The sequence below is a fragment of the Canis lupus genome, chromosome 30 (genome assembly GCF_011100685.1).
Source record: "Canis lupus familiaris isolate Mischka breed German Shepherd chromosome 30, alternate assembly UU_Cfam_GSD_1.0, whole genome shotgun sequence".
Taxonomy (NCBI): Eukaryota; Metazoa; Chordata; class Mammalia; order Carnivora; family Canidae; genus Canis; species Canis lupus.
In genome coordinates, this window is record NC_049251.1 from 24,842,688 (window position 1) to 24,852,705 (window position 10,018).

Sequence of the window (10,018 nt, forward strand, 5' to 3'; positions counted from 1 at the left end):
AGAGAAGAAAATGTTACTAAGAAAATCATAAGGAAGAGAAACCACATATACAGTCTTGCACTGTGAAAAAAACTCCATATTTAAGTGGACCAGCATAGTTTAAAACTGTCTTGTTCAAGGGTCCCCCATACCCGTTAAGCCATAGTTCCAAGACTCTAGTACTTAAAAGACCCTCCCAGGGACACTGAGGCTTCTGTTCATTCTGGGGAACCTTTCTGGGGAACCTACTGCCTGTGGGTCCTCACGCTGACCCCACCATGCCACAGTGAGATCCAGTGCATTTTGACAGGTTTATGAGGCCAGCAGATGGAGAACGTGGCTGTGGCTGCCCTCTGGGTCTGTGGTCCCGAGCCTGGCTTTGGTAGAAAAGGGGTGCCACCCAAAGTTGGGGATCTGGGGGGATGAAGGGAGCACATAAGGCCTCCTTCACAACTGAGTGGATGATCTGCCTTGGGATGGTGAGTAGGAGGGAGCAGGTGGGATTGTATCCACCTGAAGAGATGAAGGCTTTCTCTCCTAGTTTGGGAAGTCTTTCCTGCATCTAGTGAATAGGTACATACTGAATTCAGAGTGGGGGAGGCGGGGGGGGGGGGAGAGGTGTCTTTTTTTTCTTTCTTGAATCTCTTTCCCTTTTATACTCCAGGTTGTGGGGTGTGGAGGGGGAGGGCCTGGTGAGCACCTGGCCAGCCAGCACCCCGCGGCTGAGCGTGGGCTTCGTAGTCCAGCCCTGATTCGAGACAGAGTTGATCGTATTGGGTCTTTTAACCACTGCTGTGTGGCCAGATGTCAAAGCCCCCTTTTCCCCAAGAGCCCACCGACCTAGAGCATATCCTCAGTACCTATGGTTCCTTTCAAACCCCAGCTCCCACTCTACCACTAGTAACACATTAACCTGGCTTAGGGTCTGCTTATCTATTCTTACTTTCTGCCTCGCTGAGTCACATTCCCTTCTTTGCCAGTGCATGGGGTTGCCCTTGCTGTCTGCTATCACAGTGTAGCATTTCTTTCCCGGGAAGCCTTAGAGTTCTAATGTCTACAATGCCGGGTGCTGAGTCAGAAAGAACAGGATTTCCAGGAGCTACTGGCCTGATGAGGAGATGAAGCTTGATGCCTCCCAGAGGTAAACACCACCATATAAAATAAGTGATGAGGGGGATCCCTGGGTGGCACAGCGGTTTGGCGCCTGCCTTTGGCCCAGGGCACAATCCTGGAGACCCGGGATCGAATCCCACATCGGGCTCCTGGTGCATGGAGCCTGCTCTCCCTCTGCCTGTGTCTCTGCCTCTCTCTCTCTCTGTGTGTGACTATCATTTTTTTTTTTTTAATTTATAAGTGATGAAAGGGGGCATTTGCCAATCTGTTAATTCAGCTTAAAATGCTTAGATTCTGGTGCCCTGGGCCTCCTTCTGACTCTATTATTAGTACTGTAGGGTCTCCCGAACCTTCATCCAAATTAATGCTGAACTCCACTGGATTCTTCTGGATGCACCCTGAGGAACCCGGCTGAGTGTCCAGGTTCCCTCTTGGTAGAACTCCTAGGTCTTCCCACAGTCATATAAGGATTTATAATTCAAAACTCCGGGGATGAGAGCAAAGCTATTTCCCCAGTGGGGAGGCTGAACTCATGAATCTTACTGGTCCCTGAGGAGCAAAGATAGCTGTGTTCTCATACTTATTATCTGGTTTCGTGTTGCTTTTATTTTTGATAGTCGAGGGAGGTGAGTGCCCTCATCATTTTCAGTGCCTCGGGACCGTAAATATCTTCCTGTCATCCTGAACTCTAGGACACCTTTGCCTCCAGGTTCAGCAGGGGTAGAAGAAACTCTAATGAAGGGCCTTGGGCTCTGAGTCTGGTGTCCTGCCCTTGAAACAGCCTGGTTCCCAGGCACTGTGGGACCGCTGCCTCCCTCTCGCCTACCCCTATCTTTTCTTCAAGGCCAGCATGGACTGCAAGTGTGGAAGGTGCGACCATCCTGAATGTCCGTCTGAGTGACCTCTGCAGGTTGCTTGGCTCCTGATTCTCCTGCACCTCCAGCCATTCCATTCCTTCTCCTGCACTTCCCTGGACTCAGCTGCAGCTCAGCCCTTCATCCCTGCGGGGCTCACGCTGACCACTTAAACTGAATCTCAGAGAGGCACAGAGAGGGCACAGAGAGGGGGACATTTTCAGGCCTTTTGCTGGTCTACCCATCTGGCCACGTTACCAGCATCAACACCTTCGCTTGATCCAGAGTTCAAGAGTGCTACTTGTACCCTCCTTGAGCTATCCTGTTTGTAAAACAGGCCTTTGTGGTCTGGCACTGGAGCCTATGTGAGCTTCATCAAGGACCTGCATATGGCAGGTATTAGGCCAAGTCTCTCACATGTGTTATCATGTTTAACCCTCACAGCCATCCTATAAAATAGGTATTGGTATTAGTCCCAATGATACAAAGGAAATCACTGAAGCATAGATGGATTATAGAATTTGCCCATCATCACACAGCTTGAAGGTGACAGAGCCGGGATTCAGACCTCACTGTCTTACCAAAACCCAGGTGTGCCTTTAAGTACTACCTACTAGGTATTCCTACTATGTAGATTATCTCAACCAACTATATCTACAATTAGTTGATTTTTTAAAAATTTAAATTCAATTAATTAACATATAATGTATTATTAGTTTCAGAAGTAGTTTAGTGGCTCATCAGTTTTATGTAATACCCATTGCTCACTACTCAAGTGCCCTCCTTAACACCCATCATCCAGGTACCCCATCCTCCAACCTGCGTTCCCCCCAGCAACCCTGTTTGTCTCCTAGAGTCAAGAGTCTCTTATGGTTTGTCTCTCTCTCCGATTTCATCGTATTTTACAACCCATTGAAGTTATATTAGCATATATTTAGCAAATAAGAGTGGATACCTATTTGGTTACCTTAAAAATCAAATGTTTAAAATTTTCCTTTAATCGAGAGATTCTGTGGTATGATTTTTAGGGGTAAGAAGGTGGGACTTGGAGGAGGCCATCGAAGAAAAGTCATACATAAAGAAATTGGAGAGATTTTTGCAGATTCAGATACTTGAACGGGCGTTTGCCATTTCCTTGTGTTTGCCTCAGAAATGTCACAGCTCAGAAGAGAGAGCCACACAGACTCTGAATGATGGAAGCCGACAGAAGATGGAGCCAGTGGAGTGGGGTCAATAAAAGTGGGAGAACAGATGACCCTATATGGCTCCCTGCCCATTGGCCTGTCTCCATCTCCACAGTCAGAAACAGGCAGAAGAGGCCCCAAAAAAGAAAAGACCCAAGTTCCCTAGACTATACTGTGGCTGCATAACCAGTTCTTGCAGGGAGGAGGTAACTGTGACCCACCTCCATTACTGTGCCATTGTCTTCAGATGGAGCCCACATTTTGGAATCAGCTGGGATTTCTGCTTTGTCGGCTCCGCCCCCAGTTGGGCTCGGCCAACAGGGGGCGCTGGAGGGACAGGAGGCGGGATTTCTTGCTATTTCCTGTCTACTTCCTGTCTACTTCCTGTCTACTTCCTGTTTACCTCCTGCCTACTTCTTGTTTACCTCCTGCTTACTTCCTGTTTACTTCCTGTTTACTTCCTGTTTACTTCCTGTCTACTTCCTGCTTCTGTGAGCATCACCATGTCAACGGCTGTTTACCTGGCAGGGGCGGCGTCTTTGTGTAACTGCGCTGAATCCAGTAACAGTAACGGTGGGCAGACGTCAGGGTGGGATCTCAGCCCGGAGGCCCTCCTCCGAGGTCAGAGACCCCAGACCCCAGACCCCAGGAGGAGCTGCTGGTGTCCCTATCCCAGAGGTCTTGAGTTTCAGCTTGTTTGGCACCCTTCTTCCTAAAATTTAAATTAAAAAAATTCCCAAAACTTGTCTTCATTCCTCCTCCGGCTAGTTACAGCAATTGCTACTTCCCTAATTTAGGGTGTCCTAACACCCCTCCCTCTCTCCTACAGTTATCTATTTAACTTTATATCTATTTAAGTTCTTTATATTAAATTTGCCCTCTCAAATATTTAGCCAGGAAGGCTGCTTTGTTCGGGGCAGGTGGTGGGGAGGGTTGTGTTCAGGAGAGAAATAGTGGCAAACGGTATAAGCAGTTTTGAAGAAGCCATTTCCGCCCCCCTGTATTGCCCAAGCCACCCCTGGGGCTCTTGCTGAAGTCTCAACAGCCCAAAACATTAATCCAGTCCCTCCACCACCAAGACCCTAGACTCCCAGACATTAGTGAGTGAGGTCTACAATCTGGAACCCTGTGGTTATTTTCTACAACTCACAGATTATTAACAACAATGAATGACAGGTAAATGGATTTTTTTTTTTTTTTTTTTTTTTTTTTTTTTTTAGCAGTTGCCATTTGGAGAACAAACTCTGGTTGTACGGACTTTTTCTAAAGTTAAAAGAAAAATAAAGGTTTGAGGCATGGGTGTATCTGTGTTTCTATGGTTCCTTGCTAAGGGAGGTGGGAAAGCTTTCAGGTTCTTGTGTGAGCATTGACAGGTTTTTATGAATGATTTTGTGGCAGGAGAGCATGGTTACAGACGGTTGTTCTGGCCAAAATACCTGCTTGTGTTCTCAGATACTGCCAGCATTTTCTTCCTGCCTTATTCACCTCCCCGAATGACGCATACTTGAGCATATGCTCTTGAATGACATTATGTGAGCTTGTGCTCTTATCTAGGAGCAGGAAACTGGAAGGTGATAGAGCCACCTGCTGCTCTCTACTTCGCAGAGACTGAGGAGGAGCCTGAGACTGTTCGTGGACATCCTGTGAATATCAGGAAACATTTTGGAGGGGTTAGAAGAAGGGGATGTGGCATTCACATGTGTGCTTCCATGGATTCCAGTCCATCTTCTCTTGGAAACAATCATACCCTGGCAAGTGACCTTTCCTAAGCAAGAACAAAGGTGTTAAAAAGGTGAGAATTTTCTTAATGATTCATTTTTTTCTTCCTTTTAGATTCCCATAAAAGTTATGACCAAGAAGGGCATCATCTTATGCTTAGAATACAACAAAGGAAAATAGTCTTTGTTGGGAAGATTTGTCACATTTTGTTTTGCTCCTGTTAGGGATTTTTCCCCCCTATATCATGTGGTTTTCTTTGATGGTACCCAGTACCCTGTTTTGTATTATTTAAAAGGTGGCTGTGGTTTGGAGGAAGAAATATTAGGCTTGTGGACAAAAAAACCTGGGGATAAGGGGTGTGGGGATGAGTCCCATATTTCCTTCTTAAAATATACACGGTATTTGGCAAGTTATTTAGCTTTTGTTTTCCTATCTGTGAAAGAGGCCTAATAATACTGCACTTCAAGTATGTTGTGAAAATTAAATTGGACAATGTAAAGAAATATTTCTGGCCCATAGAAAGCACTCATTAAATGTTGTGTATGCATAGCTCTGTATGTCTCTGAGTATAGATATATTTTAAATTTGGATAGACTGAGTTAATTATATGAATGATTACAATGCATTTTTTGATTATATCCATTTTTTTGTACTTCAAGAACTTAAAAAAAAAAGATTTTATTTATTTATTCATGAGAGACACAGAGAGAGAGGGAGACAGAGAGACAAGCAGAGTGAGACACAGGCTCCATGCAGGAAGCCTGATGTGGCCTTCGATCCCAGGACTCCAGGACCATGCCCTAGGCTGAAGGGAGGCACCCAACCGCTGAGCCACCCAGGCATCCCTAAGAACATTTTTTTTAAGGGTGGCTAGATACCACATCTAACCAATGAATTACATGTGGTGAAAGCAGCCTAATAACAAATTGCCAAACAAGAACTAGCAATGTACTTTTGATTTTACTTATTTTTTTCAAGTGTCTTTATTTGTAAATAATCTCCACGCCCAATGTGGGACTCGAACTTACAACCTTGAAATCAAAGGTTGCATGCTCTCCCAACTGAGCCAGCCAAGAGCCCCTGTACTTTTTCTTTTAAAAGGATTTAAATCTTTGCATTTCTAGAATGGATGCCGAGAGTCTGAATTTCCTGGATTGTCTCCCTACAATGATTAAAAATTCCAGGCCCCAGATAAGAGCTGTGTTAGAAACTGAGTGGTAAAGGGTGGAGGTGAAGACGGAGGAATGAAAGGTGGGTAGGGACTTCCTCTTACTCAACATCAGCGGTACTCAGTTCTGCTTCCCTGTCTTTTTCTCTTGGGGTGGAGGTGGAGCCAGATCTGGAGCCCAGCATGAACAGCTAGTTTGTAGGGTCAAGTTATAGACCTCCATGGACAAGCTGAGAGGAAGAGGTTCCTAGGCAGGTCTTGACCAAGGATACTTGTCTAGAGAAGAAATACCTCTTCGCTATCACTTTGGAGTTGAACTTGCTGTTCCTGTGAATACATTCAGGGTTAGTTTGTAATTGAAGGCATTTTGTTCTGTCCAAGGCTTCCATCCTCTACTTGCTTTCCTGTGCCCAAACTCCACTGGTTTCTCATTCCATGAAGATGATTTGGTGGAAGAAGCGCTGCCGGCAGCATTACCTGTGGGCCCTGGGCTGCTATGTGCTGCTGGCTGTTGTTGCTCTGAGATTTTCTCTTAGATTGAAATGTGACTTTGACTCCCTGGATCTGGAGTCCAGAGATTTTCGAAGCCAGCACTGTAGGGACATCTTGTACCAGTCGCTGAAGTTGCCAGCAAAGAGATCCATCAACTGTTCTAGGATCATCCGAGGGGACTGGCAAGCAGTGTCGGAGGCTCTCCTGGACAACCTGGAGGTCAAGAAGAAGCGGAAGCCTTTAACAGACACGGACTACCTTAACATGACCCGAGACTGTGAGCACTTTAAGGCCAAAAGGAAGTTCATACGGTTCCCTCTGAGCAAAGAAGAGTTAGACTTCCCAATTGCATACTCTATGGTGGTCCATGAGAAGATAGAAAACTTTGAAAGACTGCTGCGAGCTTTGTATGCTCCTCAGAACATATACTGTGTCCATGTGGATGAGAAATCCCCAGAAACTTTCAAAGAGGCAGTCAAGGCGATTATTTCATGCTTCCCAAATGTCTTCATAGCCAGTAAGTTGGTTCGGGTGGTTTATGCCTCCTGGTCCAGGGTGCAGGCTGACCTGAACTGTATGGAAGACTTGCTCCGGAGCTCAGTGCCATGGAAATACTTACTAAATACATGTGGGACAGACTTTCCTATAAAGACCAATGCGGAGATAGTCCTGGCCCTCAAGATGTTGAATGGGAAGAATAGTATGGAGTCAGAAAAACCTACTGAGTACAAGAAGTCTCGCTGGAAATATCACTATGAGGTAACAGACACATTGTACATAACCAGCAAGATGAAGGATCCTCCTCCTGAGAATATACCTATATTCACAGGGAATGCCTATATTGTGGCTTCTCGAGACTTCGTCCGACATGTCTTAGAGAACCCCAAGTCTCGAAGACTGATTGAATGGGTAAAGGACACCTATAGCCCCGATGAGCATCTATGGGCTACCCTTCAGCGTGCACCATGGATGCCCGGTTCTATTCCTTACCATCCCAAGTTTCACATCTCAGACATGATAGCCATTGCCAGGCTGGTCAAGTGGCAAAGCCATGAGGGAGACATCAGTATGGGGGCACCTTATGCCCCTTGCTCTGGAATCCACCAGCGGTCTATCTGTATTTATGGGATTGGGGACCTGCACTGGATTCTTCAAAACCATCACCTGTTGGCCAACAAGTTTGACCCAAAGGTGGATGACAATGTTCTTCAGTGCTTAGAAGAGTACTTACGTTATAAGGCCATCTATGGGACTGAACTCTGAGATATCCCATCATAATATTGCTACCTGTGGGACAGGAACATATGCAGACATGCCCAGGGGGTGCTGGGACAGTAGGGTGGGGTGGGGCTCTAAAATCTTTGGGATCCCCAAGTCAGGGGGCTGCTATGGGGGTGCGGGTAAGTAGATCTCCTGCCTTATTACTTGCTGTCCTGGGTGAACACTGGGTGTGCACTCACCTCACTCCTAATAGCTCTCCCACTGATGTTCTCACAGAGTGAGAGTCAGAATCAAACCAGCGATTTGGGAGAGTAAGGGGAGGGTAGTGTGGCAGGGGACCCTGGATTTCAGTTGAATGCTTGGTGTCTGCTTTTCTACTCTGTGTGAACGCTGGTTCTAATAATTCTAGGCTTTGGTAGTGGGGATGGGGTGGGACTTAGTGGAAAGAGGGCCTTTGGGTACTATTAACTTAAAAATAAATAGCTCTTGATTCAAAGTCCTTACTTCTATTTTTTGTCTAGCAAGCCAGAAATAAGATAAAAGTAACTATTTGTGACATTTAAAATCCCTGGTGTCTGGCAAGAGAATCTCCATTATTCCAAAGTGATCACGGCAGGGTATGCAAATAGCATATTCAAAAGAATATAGAGGAACAGAATTGAATCTTTCATTATTAAAAGCCCTCCTCATTTTGTTTACACTGACAGATTCATGACTTCCCCATAAGGGAAAAAGCAGGACAATTTAACCAATTTGACCACTCATATCCTCATGGGTCAGTTACAGCATTAATTTTGCCAGCTTCACAGCCAAAGCTTAATGTCACATTAGAAAGATAATAGCGATTTAGGCAAGGCCATCATAGAATTTATTGTCCAAACTGGAACACATTTTAATGGGGAAGAGGGATACCACACTATTAATAATTAGGTTGGGAAACAAGCATGAACTAGGACTGCCTAGCAAAATCAGGAAGTCTGGGTATTCCAAGTTAGACCTTGTTAGTCAAAACTCTTATTTAAGTATATGAATGGAATGGTCGGTATTTGTAGTTCTGTGATTTATACATTTCCTTGTGGGGAGACAATTGTGTGTGTGTGTATTCCCTCCCACCCCCAATAAATGTTGCCCAGTGAAATATTTCTTTCTGAAGCTCCAGAGATGAATGTTAAACAATTGGAAGGCAATTGGCTATTCGTCGTACTCCTCTGTGATGGGCAAGGGATGTTATATAAAAAGAGAGGCATATCTTATACATAGTGCAGCTATTCTTCTGCTTATGGTATGCTGTGGAAGAGGGATTTATACACAAGTTAATGTAACTTGAATGATCCTGTGATGTCATGATGTCACTAATGTGTCCATCTCTGATTCATTTAAGTTCTCTCTCACAATCAACTTTTCCTGCAACTCAGTGACACAGTGAATTTTCTAATTATAAGTTACTTTTTTGTAGGGTTGTACTCCTTTGGTAATGGGCCTTGACCACCCCACCTTACCTACATTGCAATATTGAGTCCTCTTCACCTTGCTCCCAACCCCACCAGAGATGACCGATGAGTAGCCATGTGCCCAGCAGATGAGCCCTGTGAGGTCTGTTCCTAGCAGTGCTGATCATGGACCTCTCTATTAGCCTTTGTGACTGTCCTTGTTCCTCCTCTGAGGGGGCTGTGGGATGTGGGCAGAAAAGCCCCCCTTAGTGCATGTGAAAAAGAACTCGGGTCTTTGGTCTCATGGTCAACTTCCTCTGTAATTTATCATGTGAAATAAATTATAATTCTTAAAGATAAGAATGTGAACTTGTCATTTTGGGGGGATAAGTTGTTGGAATTTTCCAAGCACTGAAATTTTCTCTAGAAGTACATTCAGGTGCATATAGGAGGTGCTCTCTATTTAATAACACGAGGTCTTCATATCAGAAGGGTCAAATTATTCCCCCATTTGTTTAGTGTATTTTAGAATTCATACAATTAAACCATCATATCTGTTGATTTTTCCTTTCCTCTGAGTCATACCTGTTTCTTTAACCTTCCTCTGATCAAGAAAAATTGTGAGTTGAGCAATGATGTTTGTATTACCTCTCAAGGTTTGAGTGTTTCCTCTTTTTGATTTGGTAAGCATTGCTTTAACAACTATATTTCTGTTGTATGCCCTGCCTATCGTATCATTGCTCTTGATTGAGTGAAAATTTCATTAAGGAAGAAAAGGCAGTTGATAATACTGTTTGGAACAGATGGCCTGACTTATTTGGAGAGGTCAAGTATTTGCATTAAAAATAGAACAATTAT

General features: G+C 44.7%; 1 protein-coding gene across 6 annotated transcripts; it reads left to right on the forward strand.

The window, feature by feature from the left end:
- The first annotated feature begins 962 nt into the window (after nt 1–962).
- GCNT3 (glucosaminyl (N-acetyl) transferase 3, mucin type) lies at nt 963–9,520 on the forward strand. 6 transcript variants are annotated; one of them, XM_038580570.1, is made up of 4 exons: nt 963–1,120; nt 3,097–3,336; nt 4,685–4,922; nt 6,399–9,520. In XM_038580570.1, exon 4 carries the CDS (start codon nt 6,453–6,455, stop codon nt 7,770–7,772), a length of 1,320 nt encoding a protein of 439 aa, XP_038436498.1. In that variant the 5' UTR covers nt 963–1,120; nt 3,097–3,336; nt 4,685–4,922; nt 6,399–6,452; the 3' UTR covers nt 7,773–9,520. The 6 variants fall into 6 exon arrangements, with proteins under 6 accessions (XP_038436498.1, XP_038436499.1, XP_038436496.1 ...); XM_038580571.1 differs by having other exon boundaries at nt 4,736–4,922; XM_038580568.1 differs by lacking the exon at nt 3,097–3,336.
- The last annotated feature ends 498 nt before the right edge of the window (nt 9,521–10,018 follow it).

Bases quoted from the DNA above. Each gene is read 5' to 3' on its own strand.
- GCNT3 (XM_038580570.1), top strand. From the start codon at position 6,453: ATGAAGATGATTTGGTGGAAGAAGCGCTGCCGGCAGCATTACCTGTGG.